We start from the raw sequence: 19,612 nt of genomic DNA, 5'->3' as shown, positions 1-19,612 counted from the left end.
CCAAAAATCTAACCTTGTTCTATACTTTCCACCCTAAAAAACCCAGAAATGTTGAAAGAATATAAGGTCTCAGCATACCTGTGAAAGCACTGAAGTTCTAATAATTAATTTAGGATGTAAAAAATGTAGGATAAACCAGGAACCAATGTCCTAAAATGAAACACTCTAAATGACGAGATTAGTGGCGCCTAATAAAGCTGCCTTACCACTTAGCTCATCTACCCATGGAGTGAAGTTTTCACTTGTCTGTCAAGGATGACATTTCAACACCAAATTTCATCTGCTGTCAAAACATCCTATATTTTTTTTAATAGACTTTTAGCACTTTCTCCTCAATAATTAAAACCATTAGCAAGCTTTGCTGTTCTTCATATAACTGTTTGGGTATTTTTAAACCAGGCCAGCATTTAAACACATCAATACATATACATATAAATCTTAGTACAATTTCTTGTCCCACTCAATGAGCCTCAAATTGCATTGTAAAGCAACCTTTTGCATTGCATATACGTGTGCATGCCTGCCAGCTTCGAAATCATTTCTCACTTAGTACTTTAAGTTCTGAATTAACACCATCTGGACTTGCTTGGCTTAATAAGAAGAGATAATACAAGTTGCATAGTGAAAAAAATTTTCAGCTCAAACTCTACAATCCCTTGTCTGTTCCTCCTGGAAGTATTAACCTTTCACAAGCATAAAATTAGAAATTTTAAAACCACCCTCAGGCAGCTGTGTTTTCACCAGACTGTATACAAATCACTACTTCATTTTACCTGCCTCATACTCAGTGCTCTCTTTTATTTTTTTTATTTTATGGCACTACCATATTGTTCTCATTTAGAAAGTATTTCCAAAAATATCACAATGCCTTAACTCTGCTATTGGTCACAAAGACTGCTTCTTCCAGCAAGTATCCTCAAAAATAAAGTTGCTCATGCAAAAACCAATGGACCACGCTAAGGATGGGGTTATCACTGCATGAAACACTACAACACTGCTTAACTTGCCTTCCTGGAGCTGGCCCACTGTGATGGATTCCTGTATAATAATTTGAAGTGTCTTCTACATGCAACACCCAGCACAACAGTAGTTGTTTTCAGCTAAAGCCTTTTTGGAACAACATATTCATGGTATTTGCATGGAGTTAATACAGTATCATTCTGGTATTGCACGGCAGAACAACCCATTCTGTAATTTCCTTTAAATTAAAGCTTGATACAACTTTAATCACCAGCAAGGACACTTATGACAAACATCAACACAGTTATGCTACTAATGTTAAGCCTCAGACAGAAATGATGCACCTGATATTTTAAGAAGTCTATGAATGCTGCTAGTAAAAAAAGTATACTTTCTTTATACATTACTTCTTCACACTGTATTATGTTTAAATAGGATTCCCAGATTCTGTGATCTAGGAACTAAGTTTTACTTGTTTTACTCAGCACTCTTAAAGTTGATTGCAAAACATAAAAAAATATAAAAATATGGATTTCTGAAAGTACTGTAGATTTGCCATCAGTACAGTATAATGATAGAGACTCTGTAATACACTTAAATGAAGACATAAGCATTACTCCTACATTCACTTGGAAGTTAAACAAATACAACCCTTTCCAATTTTGAGAGGAAGAAACTAAACTCATTTCCAGAAGTTAAAATGCTGAAATACTGTGATCCGTATATAAGAACAGGCACAGCAGGTCAAATCAGTCCATCCTGCTCAGTATCCTGTCTTTGAGTGGCCAAAGTTGTATACATAACTAGGGAAAAACACAGAATGGAGGAAGAATGCAGATACTGACAACACTTCTTTCCAAATACCTATTCAGCTTCCAGCCATTTGGAAGAAGTGGTTTCTTAAGACAGACATGTTTTCTGTATATTTAATTACCTTCACTGACTTACTCTCTATGATCTTGTGCACTTTCTAAATTTCTAGCCTATGGAAAAGAAGTTAGTTTTTTCATCTAGATTTTCCTCTCGGTGGCCACTCAACAATCCCAGATCTTTTAGGAGCCTAACATCAACCCCATGGTTCAGTTAGAACTTGCATCTCCCATGTTTAGGATGTCAACATTAAAAAAAAAAAAAAAAAAAGTTCTGCCAGGTGAAAGCTGTGCTAAAATTAAGTTTCCAGAAGAAAAACTCTTCCACAGAATTTGTATATCCAGGAGTTAGCAAAGCCCTATTGCTGAAATAGCTGGCTCAATATTCGCTATGGGAGGTGCTTGACGAGGCACAGCATTTCTGATAATTATGTTTGTTGATTCATTCTCTCTACCAGATGCTTTTGCATTTCTCTACTTCCAGTATTCCAGATTTCAGCAAGGTTCTGCTCTTGGATGATTTACATTCTTCCATCAGCTTCCTATTTATTGCCAACCCCTTCTTTGCCTTTTCCTTGGTCACGTGAAGCTCAGTTCTATTTCTCTGGCCTTTTGTTTCTCCTCTTGCAGAAACCTCGTCCACACTATACACCTCTAATTTCTTGGAAGTCCTGGTAAATTTATCTTCTGTTTTCTTTTTCTTCACTTCTAAGTTTCCAAGCTTCAAACGTCAGAGACTGCTGGAAAGGATGCCTGAGGTACAAATCCTGTAAGGCAAAACCAACACTGTTTATGTTGTCTCTCTTACATGCAAAAGTGGGGAGGGGAAGAGCTAGTTAACCCAGGGTTTTAGACCACCCCTTTCAACACCTCTTCTTGATACTGAGAATCCTAAAAGAGAAATTTGTTTTCCTATTTAAAAATAAATCTGTGCAACAGAGACTGCTGGTGGCTCACTGACTGCTGCATAGGGCATGGTGGATTCAGTCAGCTCTACTACGTTTACGCTGGAGGTCAGAGATTTCAACAGTGTCACAGTACACACCAATAGCCAGCTCTGTGCTGTTTCTGACTAGCTCACCCAGTTTTATTAGAAAACCAACCCAGCAGAATTCTGCTGATTTAATGAGCTAAATCAGCTCATGAAGAATCAGACAAATTGCACAACACCAGAGACAGAAAATTTAAGACAGTACATGTGGTCTAGATAGGATGGGAGAAAGTAGCAGAAAGCTGAGAGATCACTTGGGACAGTTGACATCCCTACAAATGTTCCAGCTGTTTGAGAATGGAATATCATTAAACAACAACCAAGCTTTTCCTTCATAAAAGCTAAAGGGAAGCTTGAAAGCAAAAACATTCTTCTAATTCAGTGCAAAATGGTACATTCTCTCTGTACATGTAAAAGCAGAGCCACTTCTTGTGAACTAGCCACAATCCTCATAGATATGTTTAAAATTCATGCATCGTTTATACTTTTGCAACAAAGCACAGACATCTTGGGGAAAAAATAGTGGTACTGCCTCCCTAGTATTGCTGTGTGATACATTTCCTACTCTGAGATTCCTTACCACTGAAAAATACTTCTTCAACAACAACAGTAATTAAAATAAACACAGATTCTAAAAGATTTCCAATACTTAGGATTTGTGCTAGTAATAAAGTTTGTGTATAGGAATTACCTGTTTAATCAAACACAATATGAAACCGGTAAAAAAAACCCAAACAAACAAAACCAGGGAACGTTTAAATAATCTTTTGTCCAAACAGACAGTATTGGTGGGAGGAAGATGGATTATTTCCAGACAAAGGTGGCAGCCAGCAGAGAAACCAAATACACCATAGTCTCCATTTTGAGTACATAGTGAAGAAAGATTGTGAACATGATGAAAAAAGCCACTGAAGGCTGTGGCTTGTTGTCAAAGGAAAAAAGATCCCATGATCATTAAAAGTTGTTACTACATGGTATTGTAAAAAGGTAAGCACAGCAACACTTACCAGATTCCTCTGCATGCTGCTAGCAGTTGGGTGTTTTTACAGGCAGGAGTTTAGCTGGCAATGGATCAGGAGAACTGGATATTCACACGGGTCTCCAAATATCAAGAAGAATTCAAGCTTCATGGCAAGGGATCATCAGTTAAGAAGTCCTCACGCCTCCTCATGTATTAGCTGAATCCAAGACCAAGATGAATCTATGCTGGTATCCCAAATCAAAATGGTGTCTTGACATGGACAGAGTATTGCTGGAGGCCCTTATCTTTTTCTTCCTTCCACGTTCATATCCTTTGCTTTGATCCAGCAAGGTTTTAAGGGGGTATGAATACAGGACTGTCCCATTATAAACACATATTTTTGAAGAAATCTGCATGCCTGGATGTCAGGATTTCTTGAACTTTGCCTCCCAGCAGGGATTGAGAAGGTCCAAAATATTTGCATGGCGCAAAGGTATGACATGATCAGAGGAAAATGTTAAGCCTGATTGCTATGTATACTAGGTCTTGGGAACATGTAGAGCAAAGAACCAAACCTGGCTGCACATCAAGATTTAAAAGAGGAATATGACATCCAGTCTCCGTGACTCCAGGCCAGGAGACACTTGGTATGGACAACTGCAAAATTCTGTAAGGAAGCACATGGAAGGCTGCCAAAATCACCTAGGGCATAGCTGCAGCAAGAACACACACTGTAATGACCCATATGGAGAAACCACTGCCTACTAGAACAGCTGCAATGAGAATGAAGTCACCACAATTATTTACCGGTCATACCACACTACAGAACCATTTAGTGCTGATCCTCATCTTCTAATAAAAACCCAGTTTACAAAGTAAAACAACACAAAACCAAATCCAACAGATGCAAATATGCACTAACAGACAAAAAGGAAAAACCAAACCATGAGATCAAAATTTATACTGCTGCTCCAGAATTATCCATCTTGTTTTGTCCACATCTCTCTTCAAATACTATACACTTAAGACTTTGTAGCAAAATACTCAAGCCAAGGTAAAAGCATTATTTTACTGCTTATTATTAAAATACAAACATACAACATGGTCTCATGCAAGGCATAATACATACCAAGTACTTGTAAAAGGCATTTAAGTTTGAATGAAATTAGGCAAGTACCTTATAATCTTGATCTGGTAGCATGTTGAGTAAGAAAGTCACCATCTTCTGTGGAAACTCGTATTTTATTGTCCAAAATAATAATTCTTCTAAAAAACATTTATGCTTCAAAACATCCATGATAGATTGATCTGCATGAAAGGATGGAGGAGGGGATGTGTAATGTAATAATTATTAAAACTAAAACCAATGACAGTGCAGTTGCACTGTATTATATAAAATTCAGTAACAAAATTTTAAGAACATCTTAGTGCACTCTAACTTTTATTTAAAAAAAAAAAAAAAACACTGGGAAAATTAACATGGCCGCCACTGCACAGTGTCAGTCTCTAATACTGAAAAGGACCTCCCAGAGAAGCCTGTGAAAGATTTCAGTACAGTTCTACCAGAGTCCAGTCTTCATTGATTGCATACCCTACTGTAATAACTCCACTGATTGTAACTGATCACAGCAATCTGCACAGTATTTACACAGCACTTAATTGAGGGGAAATGCTAAGGTAGACTACTACATAGCTGAAGTTAAAATAGCAAAACAAAACACAATTTATGATTAAGTGATGAGTTCTATCACAACAGTTATGTTCTGTTTACAAAGCCCTAAACAAGCTAAATAGAAACAATAATGTATCAGTTATTTTTAAAGCAATATATGTACTGATTGACCAACCACAAAGTTGTTGGTTGGTTGGGTTTTTTTAATATAAAAATTACCATAATCAGACAATCAGGCACTAGGCTCCTGATGGTACCAGAACAGTCAGCCTCATTTTTCCTCATTGAACTCCTGGCCATTCACCCTGGCCCCTTACTCACACTAACAGTACAACCCTGCAGGGTACCTACATAGGAACCAAGTAAGTTTCCATTCTGTCAGCTGTGTTCTCAAGCAGATCAGTTGCCTGATTGCAAAGCTGCAGAAACTGACCTCCACGAGAATAAACTGTTCATGAAGCTATAGTCTGACAGAGCATAAATCATACGAATTCTGTTTAAAAAAATACTAAAATACAAAAATTCTTTATCATCATACTTCAAGAGGTTGATTACTTAGAACTACAACAGGTATTGTTCACCCCCACAACATATAAGGACTAAAGAAAATGATAATACTAATAATAATGCTCCTTTATACTTATAAATCAACTAGACCTGAGGATATATCCATACACATAAAATACCATGTTCCGATGGGACTGTATCAAGTGCTCCCATCAGTACAGATTCAAAATCACCTAAGCTCAATATCATTTGGCCTTGAAGACTTGCCTCTTCACTGAAGTATGACAGCTTTAGGGACTGCACTGGCTAGCTTTGTGCCTATCCTAAGCAGGACAGGTATTTGTGCTTTTCCTAAGCAGGAATTACATTCATTTTCCACCATTACCAATCAGGCCAAAACACCTCAGGAATTGCAAAAGATCATGAGAAATAATGAATAATTTAAATTTTAGGGATCTCCTCAAGACTCCAGCAAACCACACAAAGAAAATAATATGTTTTATTCAATATATTCTACAAGTGTTGAAACAAAAAATTACCTTCACAGAGTCATGAAAGATATTTTAATGTTAAAATATTTTGTAAAGCATTACACATCACCTACTGCAGCAAACATATGATGATCATTTACGTTCTCTTCCTCGTCTCTTGTTAAGAAATTGCATATGAGATTTTACTGCCCATGAAAGCTTGGTAGCCATGCAGACTGAAGTCCTCTGTCCACAAAACAGACAGCACAGGTTTAGGTACATGCCAAACGCCCCTGAGTGAGAACACCAGGCATAAAGACAAGTGATACAGCACCTTATCTCTCACTGATGTGCAGCTTTCTCTGACATGTATCACAGTTGAACAGTGCGTATCAAATTCTTTATGCAGCAGTTTCAGAAAGGGATGGAAGAATATATATCCATTTATACCTGCTCCAGAATTTAAGTAGGCAGAATGCTCTTACCCAACTTGGAAAATTTGTCAAGAACACTGGGACTAATGTTCCCACTCTTGTGAAAAGCACCACATGATTTTAAATTTCTTTTAACAAATAAAAAAAAAATAGTGCCTGTGGGTTTAAAATTGTCTTAAACATCTGGTATTTCAAATAGATGCAGGATGCAAGTTTTAAAACAAAATAAAAAATTCTCTCAGTACTCAGTCCCATACCTGTATCAGTGAACCTCAGCATAAAACCTGTATTTTCTGTAAAGAAACATTTTATTTTTTCCTCATGCCACAAAAGACCCCATAGGCTATTGTAAACATCCTGCTGGAATATGAGTCTTAGCACTGCAAGATATCCCCAGTATACAAATAACCCTCTATGAAGACAGTACCACTAAAGACCTAGGATGGGACAGGGAGTCTGCTTATATGGAAAAGGTAAATCTGTTTTTATTCAATACTCAGTTTTCTAAAATTTTCTTTTCATACTCTTATTTTATACCCTATTGGACATAAAATATGAATACTGAAAACTTCAGAAAACTATTCAATATTTAATAAAAACAGATACTTACCCTTCCCCCATTGGCAGACTCCCTCCTCTGGGGCTGATATTAGGAGCTATCAACAGCATGAGCACAGTCCATGTTGGGATGCCTCAGAGGGGGAAGACTACAATCCTGGGGGGAAATGAAATGTTGAATTAAAGTATCACTTTCCCTGAAATGCTTCTGTTGATATTGGGTTTCAAATCTGGCAGCTTCTAAATCTGAGCTTCCTCCCTGCCTATTTCCCATAATCAGTTATTATGCATCAGAAAACCAGCATTTTTTCTTATATTACCCGACTCTTAATTTATCTTTTAGACAAGCTAAGAGCCTCTAAAATTCAAGTGCGAGAGCTTTCCTTGGATGTCTCTTAAGTTTCCTGCATTTCTCCAAAACTACCACCTCTTCCACACAATTATTCTCTGCCACAATCTTTCACACACCATTTCTAAGATCACCTCTTAACGACACCATTGCCAGAAGATTTAATTCTCTGCTTTTCCAGCTTCCCCATCTTTTTTCTTCAATCTGAAACCACTAGAAACAATCAACCTTACTTTCCCATACTCCTCACAACACCTTCATAACTTTTTACTGACTTCACAAACCTTTGCATTTCAAATTCAAGTTCCAAACCTTCACTCCAAAGCCTTTCCAGAAATTTTATTCCAACTTTCACTACAGTTCTTCCACTCAAATGTTCTTTTCTCAAGGCTTGCAATTTCTCTGTGCTGCCTATGTCAGCCTCCCAATGCTCATATAAAAAAAATAAAGAACACTTTTTTTGGTTGTTATTTAAAAACAGAGTTTAAATATTATTATTATTTAAGCATTTTTTTGCACAAAAACATGTCAAGGACAAGCACAGGATAAGGCTACCTTGTCTCCAGCCTAATGTCATTCTGGAATTAAAACACACAGGATAAGGCCACCTTGCCTCTAGCCTATGGTCATTCTTGAATCAAAACTTGCACTGACCTCAATGCAAGTGCTGCTCAGGTTGGACTAGAAATTGCACAGAGGACTAATTTCAATCTAGGAAAATAATGGAGTGGTTCAAAGGAGACTTCCTTCAAGTATCTCTTCTTGAACATTACTAGAACAGTACAGAAATACCAACCAGAACCAGAGAGAACCATTCTTGCCTGGCTGAGAATAAAATCACACTGTACAGCGGCATAATGAAAAAAGAATTGTTAAGAACAAATACATCAAAAACTTTTTTGCTAGAGCTGTTATTGTGACCTTGCCAGCCACACATTTAAAATGGCATGAATTTTTAGAGGTCAACTTAAAACACAAAGGTGACAAAATGACTGGTCAAACAAGAGTCCCAGACAGTGGTACTCACTCAGGGGAAATCGAATTTGCCAATTACAATTTCACTTGCTATTCTTTTTCAGTCTTTGCTATATTTAATACCTGTCACGTGCAGCACTACAGTGCTTGGGAAGTGAACGAGTATCTCTCGATAATTTTTAAGATAGACATAAAGCAAATATGATAAACTGAGATCAGTGCTTTATAAATACCTTTGGTGGTGCTGCTTAGTTTCACTCTCTTGCGCTTGCCCACACCTTGGCTACCATCCTGGTCCTCCTGGGGTAGGGGAAGAGTTTAACAAATTCACAATCGTATATTTAAAATTTTATTGCCAAGAGATGGTATGCTCTCAAAATTCTGGTTTAACTATCAAGTTGAAACAGAAAAGCCCTGAATATACTCTCTTACCAGAAAAATACTTTTATTGTTTACATGAACCATGGACTCTGTGCAACTCATTAGAAAAAACAATTTTTTAAATTGCCTGTTTTCCCCTACAGGCACTGTTCTCATCTGCAAGTTCAGACATCTCCATCTATTTATTTTGTAAGGTTACTTGCTTTGATTTCTGAAACTGATTGCTACTAAAATGTTTAACACTAGAAAATTTCTAAGTGTTGCACATCCAAGGTTTCACCTTATTCACCAGTAGGGTTTGGAGTTTTTTGTTTCCGAAAAAAAAATCAGCCAACATATTGGCTATTAAAGTTGGCAACACAGACAATTAGCTAGACATTTTCTAATCAATATAAAGATTTGATGCAAGAATTAAGTATTTTTGACACCTTTAAGAGGCCAATTCTAATTGCTGAATTCTAATTACTCATACTCTACAGAATAATGGAAACACTTTACACAGATACTCGTCATCTGAAGCTTTCAAGGCACTCTGCAAACCAAACAGCAATGACTCCAAAATGCAATGCAAAACATCACCACCACCACCTTACAAAATCTAACACTGGGTGTGAAAAAAGAATGTGACAGTACAGGACTATATTATATGCTGCATGGATCTCTACTAACAATGGTAGTCCTAATGAAACTGTGGAAATAAAGATTCCTACTGGATCTAATAAAATGAGAGATAATTAATGTAGATATCTACTGTTAAAAATAAGTAATCAATATCCTTCTCCTCTAGGCAAATGCCATATTTTACTTCCAAACTTCACTGGAATGATAAAGAACCTAATACTCAAGAAGGGACTATCCTTCCTTGGGGAGCAAGATTATTCATTTTATATCTAAGGACTGACCAAAAGCATCACGTTAATGAAAGGTCTGAATTTTCCTATCCCTTCAGTACCTCCATCTGAAAATTATTTTTAAGATGGACACACATCTGAACTCTTAGGTATCCTGTGGTCTTTGTGAACACACACTACTTTTGTACTCCAATCGGGAGCCAGTCACTTCTCAGGACGTCGCTGCTGCCCACTTCCCCATCAGAGGAGCCAAGTACTCTAAAGCAAACATCAAATCTGTTGAGGTATTAATATGAACTGCAGGACTCTGCAATTTAAGTCTCCTGCCTGAAGAAAAGGGATCTAAATTCCTGTAGCTACAAAGTTGATAACTGATCAAGAGACTGGGCTCAAGACCTCTTCAGTGATATCAGTTAATCCAGAGAGTTGCTAGAGGGGCCTTAACCAGAATAAAATTTGTGATTAATGTTTGGATTCTAGCCTCCAACACCACTACTCTGGTAAACAAAATGCATTTCTCCTTCTACAGTATGAGAATGGCTTAAACATATAACAGGCTTCATTGCAACTTTTGAACTGATTTCACTAAAATGAAAAATCAAGTGACTTATGAGAAATATTCTCTTAAGCCTTTTTTCCCTCAATAACGTTACACCATTGGTTTTCATTGCTTCAGTTACATAGGATTAAATCTTAATGTCAAGTGCAGGAGTTTCAACAGCTTTGAGATAGTGATTGCAATGGCACATGGTGTCTGCCAAGCCCAGGGATGAAGAGAATGAGTAAGCAAATGTAGAACACCTTATTTTCACCCATTGGATAATGCTGTGTAAATATACCCAGATAATAGCAAAGATCTATGTAGATTTATTTACTTTACATAATATAATATTCAGCAATATGCCCAAAGTGTGCCACATCTGTTATAAGTTCAGAGAATAAACTTTAATATTACATACTATACATAGATTTTTGTACAATTACACTAAACAGCAATTGGAGTCAATAACTAGGTAATTGAGTAATAAAGCTTTCAGTGCTCATTAAACTACAAGGGCAGCCAAACAGAGCTATCCAATACAAAAAGTTTTGTCAGTGTGGTAAAAGCATTCACAGACTGAGTCTTATTTGACGCCTTGGAACAAAAAAAAAAATCTTAAATAGGAGGACAGGTTTAGAGGGGGATTTTTTTTTCTCCTTTTGGACAAAGGAAAAAAAGCTAGTAAGGGAAACTAACGGTGAGTTCTCTCCAAAGTAGCAGAGGAGAGAACACAAATCATTTCAGAAGTAAAGCACAAGTGAGCCGATACTGTTGGAGGGGGCGACAGGAGCGGGGCAGAACAAACCAAAACAACCCAACACATATCCCAGGACACATCCACCCTTCGGGTTCATTTTTAGCTTAGAACCATCTACTATTGCAGAAGTGAAACTAAATACTGAACTACGCCAAACTTTTCAAGCTATTTAGCTCCCTGCAGGAGCACTGATCTAATTTGTAGCCTATGTAGGTTTTGTAATTTAGACTTTAATCTGTGAAACAATGCTACCTTTAAGACTTACTTGGTAAGAAAGAACATTAACCTTTCTAGAGTCATCTTAAACACCAGAAGAAAGAAGTCCAGTTGAAAGTGTATTCTTGCCACATATCTTAATTAAAACAGTTTTGCTCTGCCATAAGAAGTGTAATAAGGCATTTTAAAAAAAGGCTTTAAATGCCCTTTGTATCTTAAGAGTGGAAGGCAGGAGAGAGGAAGAGAAGTCATAAAAAAGGTAACTTTTTCCTAATTTCACTAGGAAGCATTTCTCTAGTAACATCATTTTCCTAATAAGCACTTCAGCCTTCCACCTGCAGTTTTGTTTTAATTTTTGGATGAAAGGACTGGACTTCCTTTTCAGCAATTCATATTTGTCAAGCAGACCATGATTAAGAAAAAGATTATAAAATAAAAAAATTAACTTTCTTCTGAGATGCCACTAAATGAGGGTTTTCTGGTTTAACAAAAAAAAAAAATCAGGAAAATTTGACATGATTTTTAATTGCATCCCATACCATATAAATGTGATTTTACTAAAGATACGACAGGAAAACTCAAAAGTGAAAATATATACTAAAAACATCTACATTTTGAGTGCTTACTGTTTTATCTGCATGTTACCTCTTCATTCTTTTAAAAAATTTTCTAAATACAGATTTCAGAACAGCATCTTACGCTTTTTTACAATGTATATTAAAAATGGAATTATTATCTTAAAATTTATTCCATCTATGTCAGTATATGCAGAATTTCTATTTAGAAAAATCATATCTGCAGTAACATCATAAAATACCTACATGTATCTTTATATACTGGAGATGAGAAAGAAAAATGTCTCCAGAAAACAAGTATCTTTAACTAACAAAGCGTAATGCAGCTGCTGTAATTCCTCCCTTTTTTAGTCATAAAATATATTTTCCTTGAAAAAAAAAATCTTTTCCTCATTTAAAAATTCCTTCTCCCTAAAATACATCTCTGTCTCTACCTCCCTCTTGGACTTCACAAAAGAAATGTCAGTGATATCCAATCTCTCTTCAGACTCCTAACAACTTCAGTTTACTTCCATCTCCTCATTACTCGCAAGGGTAAAACAGAAAGAAGTATGCTGAGCCATTTTAAGTTTATTTGAAAATACTACTTCAGGGTACTAACATTAGCTTGAATTGCTGCCTTCTTTCATGGGCCTTAAAAGTGATACTATCAGCAGTCTTTAGCAAGTTGGGGTTTTCTTGTCTGTTTGTCAAGCGATAGTGAAAACAACAACAAGCAATACTTTGAAAAATGCCAAACTATAAATAGCACTGCTGAAAGAGTAACAGATGCTGTTGTGCTCGTGACAGAAGCAAACAGGTCATACAACTGTTTTAGACATACACGAACAATTGTTTTTACTCCAATAGTGATTCACATAGATTTCAATGTAAGCAAAAGTCCTAAGAAAAACTATCCTAGACATTATTTAAAGCTTGTTATACTACCCTACCAGAACGACTGCTAAGGCTTACCAGTTGAAATGAGATTTTAAATAGTAGGGGGGGGGAAGAGAATAAATTGATAAAGTAACTACCAGAATTTAACTCTCCTCATTAAATTCCACTTATTTATTACAGCTCAATCTAACAGAAAATTCCCTCCTTTTTACTCCCACTCAACGTGTTTGGTAAGTAAGGTCAAGTCTACTCATGGGAATTTATCTACAGAGAAATTCTCACTGCTGCTATCACCAGTTCAGCTGGATTCTCAAGTGCCAAAAACTGCTAACACCATTCACAGCATCATATGCTTTAAGTTTGCTTTAATCAATCCCAATTTACTCAACAGTGACTTCTGAACTACCCACACAAGTTTCTTCTATATTACATACATACATAAATTAAAATGAAATAGTATTAGCAAAAGTGAGGATTTTTCAAGAGGTCCTTAGTAAATTCAAAGACATGAGATCTATTCCTTTTTATCTCCACTATTTCTAATTATTAAAATGGAGAGAATATGTGGTTGATAGAAGAGTTAAGGATTGTGGGATTTGGCTACAAGCATTCTCTCCATTTAATATTTGGCTGCAGTTCATTAGAGTCTTTAAAAAACAGTCTCACCTCATCTGAAGAATCCCCTTGTCCTGATGTTGCTGTAGCACCTGCTAAACCTTTTGAAATAAAAAAATTCAGAGATTCCTTTCATAAGTCTTATACTGAAAAGAGAGTATTTTATGATATTTAATGAGCCAGTATGAAATGAAACACTACATCAACTTTCTTTAAAAGATACACAGCAGTGGACTGAGAAGTTGGAGTAAGATTTCCAAGCAATACAAAATTAAGGATTTGCAAGTATGTCCCATTGAAGAACTTCAACGTACTGAGTTAATGAAGATGTGTTCTTTCAGAAATTGCAAAAAACTCTGACGGCCTTCAGTGATCAAAAAAAAATCCACAGCACTTTTGTAAGAATAGGTGGCTTAACTTAGTTGCAGTGACAAAATTCCACCACGAGCAATTTCATCTTGCCTACTGAAATTCCACTAATGCTATGACAGAGAAATGATGCTTAGTATATTAGCAACAAGAAGTTAGTATGTTTAGCTTTGTTGACAGAATTAAACTAAGTCCTGTAATTTGGTGGTGCACTAAATAACAGTGATTCCTTAAGTTCAATTAAGGTTTGTTTTTTTAAAAAAATAAACTAAAAGAACAGGTTATATAAAAAGCAGCAATGATCAAGTCTTCTCTTAAAATATTTTTCTACACAAACCTTGAACTGCTAATGTGCTAGTTCCAGCTCCTTGTTCCTGCATACCACATGCAATTTTATCCTCAGGAAATGCCAGACCAGAGCCTTTCAAAGCAATGAGGTACTTCTCATGACTTTTCTTTGCACATGCATTCTCTCCAACACCTTGAATACATACGTAAAACAGCATTAAAGCACGACAACAGCTATTTGGTTCATATACTTCATACTCTATACAAGCAATCTAAACAATGGTCCACAATGTTTTAATAAACTGTACAATTACAAGATGCAGAAGCTAACAAGTTTTTCCAGTTGATGAACTGAAATCCCAAAGACCAGAAACTTTTCCAGTTTTTCACCTCCAACACTGTGCTTTCTTCTAAACTATGCATTTCATTACTATTTTACTAGCACTGCCACATTAATCCTACAGCAAAAAAAGGATTTTGATATTTCAAAACAGTTGGGTTTGAACAGAAAGGGCAGGGGCCTATGATTTTCAGTGTGAAAAAAATAAAATAACAAAAAAAACAGTAATGGTAATATGTCATACATGATTTCTAATATTTGGAATTTTTCTTTCAAAGTTCCAAGTTTTGACAGCTGCAATTAACGGAGACTATTCATAAAAGATATGTTCATTTTAACTGTTTCATGAAGCAAAGTCACACTGCATGCTCAAGATAGAAAATTTTCCACCAAGCAATGGACTGAAAAAATCCCAACACATTTGTTATGTAAGAAAAAAAACTTTAGAGAAGCAAATTGCATCAAGTGTTTAAGGAAAAGAAATCATGAAAAAGATGACAGCATCTTTTTAGCTGTCCACCTTTTGCACTGAAAGTCAGAAGGGCAGGGTTTGCTCTAAAATCCCTTTCTTTACTTTCCCTACCTAGAAACTGTATCTACTCAGATGCACATATTCTCTATTCCAAGAGTCCAGATAAGAATGTCTTACTTCCCAATTCTCTCTCCACTTTTTTATCTCAGGAAATCATCACATATAGGAAAAAGAAGTAATTAAATTTCTTCCATTCAAATATTACTGAACAGGAGAGAAAAAGAGGAAGGAAACTGAGTAAAGACAACTGCCCCTGAGACAGCTTTCCTAAGTGTTTCTCCTTTCAAATAAAGATTTGGAGATTGCCTGTTCTTCAACTAGCTGCTACTGAAGCTAGTTATGGCAACTTAAATGTACAGTAATTGCTGTTTGTTTCATACCTATGCAAAGGAAGCACGCAAAGGACTCAAAAAAGACACCTTCTCATCACAAGAAAATAAGATGGAGTTAATTTATACTAGGTGGTTTGAGGTTAATAGTAACTGCCCAGCATTTCAGATTCATTGTGACTTGGTACAGGATGGAATAAATAACTGGGGGGGAGGGGGTATTTTTAAGAAGAAAAAACACAGAAGTGCAGGACAACCAATGGCCTTTTGCCATTCAGGTCTCTTTCAGTAATCTCTGTGAGAGTAGATCCCAAAATAAGTTAGGCATATTCCACTTTGAGTAAGGTTGATATGCCTTATTTGGACATATTAAGCTGCCATGTTCACTTCATTTTGAAGAAAATTGATTTATTACAAAAACTCTTTTGAAACAACTTATCTTTAGACAGTTACCTGGAACACAAAGATAAGAGGGTTGTTCTTATAGGTCTTAATAACAAATGCTTCTAGTCACTCTAGCCCACCCTCTTTCTATCAACAACCAAAAAAATCCTTAAACACATGCATTTTTCTGGGGTTTGATAAGTTAAATAAACCCAGACATAAACTGAAGTGATAAACAAAACTTATGTCCTTAACTTCTTCATAATGTGAAAATGTAATTATTAGAAATGACAAAAACATACCAGAGCTAAGATCTTTGTAGAACTGTTGGCTAGTCAAAACCTGGGTAAGAACTGATCGCATTGCTCCTCCCATTTTGGTCAAGTCTTCTAGAAATGAAACGTGAGGCTCCAAAACCTGGAGGATTTTATGAAGGTCTTTCTCTGATGGCACATCAAGAGCTGAAAACCACATAACAAAAAATTTTGGTGTAAATTATAACATAATTGGGTCAAGACCTTCACAAGGCAGAAAACTATCATCACTACAAAATAAATTGATTGATATATTCATAATGCCCTAAAATTCACATGTACAGGTTTCAAATTAATCCTGCTTTCATTTTCTGGAAGAGCTCAAGACAATGTTATGTAACTGTTAAAACATATTTAAGAAGCTCTTTGGCAGAGAACAAAATCTAATCGCCTATCCAGGCAGTAACTTCGTTAGGAAAAGAGGCACAAAATCCAATGATATAAACTATAGATAGCATTCACATATTCATGTACTGTGTCTTCACAGACTGCAAAGCAAGAGATAGCAGCATGGTAAAATATGCTAGATACATGCAAATTTAAAACATACCAGGCTCATTATACCCCTCTCTTAAGTGCTGAATAAGACTAAAGATGAACTGTGGAAGAACTAATTCTGACATCATCAACAAGTCTTTCGGGACACATGGAACATTTGAATTTGACTTAATCCGGTGTCTTTTACAAAACCTATAAAACAGATGAGAAAAATGTTACCCAAGCACAGCTCAGCAGAGTTAACATATACTAAGAAAACCGTTACTTTTTCCTTTTTTCAGAGAGTACACACTTACATTAAAGGTGGTGCAGAAACGGTACTCTGAAATTCCAGCTACTACGTTCAAACCCATTTTGTTTCTGAGTCAGCAAATTGCAAAGGTGTCAATTTTTTTACCCTTCTCAAAGTTCACATATCTAACATTCCAGTTTCTTCCCATACATGTTAGAAGCATCTTCCATTGAACAGTTAGAAGAACACTGAACTTTTCTTTATTAAGACATGCCTCCCAATTTCTTGAACAGCCTAATCGAAAATAATTGAACTAAACCAGTTCTCCTTTCTGTGAAACAGAGGCTGGCCCAATTCTTCAAGCCCTCATTCAGATAATGAATTTTTAAATGTCTTTTGACATTAATAAAAACAACTTTTTAAAAAACATAAGATTTTGCAGGATCAGTATTTATTTCAAATTTATAGCAACTAAGATTTACTTATCAAAGGAAAACAGAATTGCAAAAATTGTGCAAACTGTTTCAATTAAAAAGAAAAGAAAAGATTTCTTCTTTGGAGAATTCCTGTATGGTACTAGTTGAGGCTTGGCTAATGCACAATGACATGTGGTTCAGCCAAACCCCATTAGAGCAGACAGAATGATTTCCCACTGACTTAACATGAGCCTGACTGGATACTTTTCTGCTCCCAATCTATTTTTAGAAAGGACATTTTCCAACATCAAAGAGTTATTTACCCACATCAAAAAGAAGCTAACAACGAATAAAGAGTGTAAAAACACATCATACAAGAGCAAATTTTACTGGAAAGATTCACTAGATTTTACCAGTGATTTTTCAACAAGGATTTAGAAATTGATTCAGCTTTGTTTGAATATGAAAATTGTTTTCTAAATTTATTCATGTCTTCACTGTATTTGCTATGCCATATTTTCCAGAAAAAAGCCTGCTACTTCCTACAACATAAGTCTTTCTTCTTTGAGGACCACTAAAGTATCACCTTCAAGAGAAGGAAATAGAAGAAAGCCACAAAGCAAGTATCTGTATTTAGGGGACGGATGGACAGACACATGCACAAAAAAACCCCAAAACAAGTCCAGCAATTAAGATGGCATCTTCACAAGAATGGCTAGCATCTTCACAAGACTAAAGATTAAGAGCTTCTCCTTTGCTCTTACACATTAGAGATGACACTTCTTACTAAGAAAAGGTAAATAAGGACAGTACTAGCCAGATGACTTGCAGTTTGTAATACAGCCTGTCCATCCCTGGGGGTGGGGTTGGGGGTGGGGGGTGAAGTACCTGACAGAAAGGGCTCAGTGATGACTGACAACTTTCTGTTAATTAATTAACGCACAAATGGATGGTTTTCACTTTTGTCTCATCCACATACAGAAACCTTAACTGCCATAAATCACAAGTCTGGTTTGATCCATGCTGTAATATGGTACCTCATTTATTACCTTAAAGGTATTTGGTTTCCCTTTCACCACTATCCTTATAAGGAGAGATCAAAAGTAAACAAAGACTTAAAAGATACACAAGGGAAGAATTACTACGCAGTGTGTTTTAAAATCTTTTATGCCCACCCCCCCCCAGTATATTTTGCATTCAGCCAAAAGATATTCTCACTGGTTATGATCACAAGCTAAGGGAGCCAGGGTAACAAAACTCACACAAAGTCATTTTGAATTGCAGCTTCTGCTAAGCACAAGGCTTCCTTCCACAGAAAATAAAAAGCTCTGCTCCCCAAGAACCTTATGCCAGTGTATCACTTGTGAATCAGCCTACGGATTAATTACCCCAAATTTAATATATCCTGTAGCTGAAGGTTATGAATTACATCTTCTCTTGAGATTCCCAACAAAGCACTACTGACTAACAAAGTGTGCTATTATTCCTGTATTAATACAGGTTCTGAAAAATCAAGGAAGAACCCATACTCCGTTGACTGTAAGGAAACATCCTTTCACTGTCGTAAGCACAAATTACAGCAGTTCTGAACAGGGAATCATTTCTAGATATGAGCCCCTAAACCATAAAGCAGGAATGCCAATATCATTTTACAAGATGAGCCATATTCTATATTTATGGTTCAAAAGCTGCAGTATTAAAGTATTGTCGGAAATCAATATACTATCGTAACTGTTCTTAACTAACAGCTAGAAACATGTACATAGTAAGGATCCCAGAATATGTCCTTACTGACATGACTTGCCACTGGACAAGCTATTGGCCATACTGAATTTCAAGCCAAGAATAAATCTAAGCCACAATGATCCAGAAAGCCAATGCTCAGATTTCATTATTTACAAATCAGGCTAAAAAAATGTTACAGAGCCCAAGTTCGTAATACTCACCCATGGGAGTCTTGTTTTATGCTGAATTATGGAAAACCAATCCTGCCACTGTATGGTACTTCCACAATCCTGAAATAGTGATACTCTGTTCTACTCAAAACTCTATTGCCTTTACAGAATGCTGTACAATTCTTCTACAAATATTGACCAAAATGCCAGACAATGACTTGGAAGATCTCCAGAGTTAAAACAACAGCTATCTTAACTAAAGAAGAGCCAGAACCCGAAGCTGTGCCAAGGAAGAAACAACTTCAAACTTCCTATACAAGCAGAAAGAACAACAAACTTCTCAATGGTTACAGTCACTGGACAAAAAGCTGGCAAAGCTATTCCATAATCAGCCTCCCATACCTCTAGAAGAGCTTCCTTACCACAGCATCAGTTAAAGAATTGTCTACATAAA

General features: G+C 36.2%; 1 protein-coding gene across 10 annotated transcripts in view; it reads right to left on the bottom strand.

Moving 5' to 3' along the window:
• Positions 1–19,612, bottom strand: part of UBR3 (ubiquitin protein ligase E3 component n-recognin 3) — a 117,162-nt gene that overhangs the window by 84,767 nt on the left and 12,783 nt on the right. For 8 of the 10 annotated variants that reach the window (XM_040603641.1, XM_040603632.1, XM_040603636.1 and 5 more), the window contains exons 2-7: positions 16,668–16,807; positions 16,106–16,264; positions 14,268–14,411; positions 13,613–13,662; positions 8,980–9,046; positions 4,959–5,089 (exon numbers count right to left, since the gene is read on the bottom strand). In XM_040603641.1, the coding sequence (XP_040459575.1) occupies positions 4,959–5,089; positions 8,980–9,046; positions 13,613–13,662; positions 14,268–14,411; positions 16,106–16,264; positions 16,668–16,743 (627 nt within the window). In that variant the 5' untranslated portion in view covers positions 16,744–16,807. Of the gene's footprint in view, positions 1–4,958; positions 5,090–7,474; positions 7,576–8,979; positions 9,047–13,612; positions 13,663–14,267; positions 14,412–16,105; positions 16,265–16,667; positions 16,808–19,612 lie in introns of those variants that run through there. The other 2 variants (XM_040603640.1, XM_040603642.1) reach the window with 2 other exon arrangements.

Source organism: Falco naumanni, chromosome 8 (genome assembly GCF_017639655.2).
Source record: "Falco naumanni isolate bFalNau1 chromosome 8, bFalNau1.pat, whole genome shotgun sequence".
Classification (NCBI taxonomy): Eukaryota; Metazoa; Chordata; class Aves; order Falconiformes; family Falconidae; genus Falco; species Falco naumanni.
Note: the sequence above shows the minus strand (reverse complement) of the source record. Positions and strands in the feature narration are given on the sequence as shown.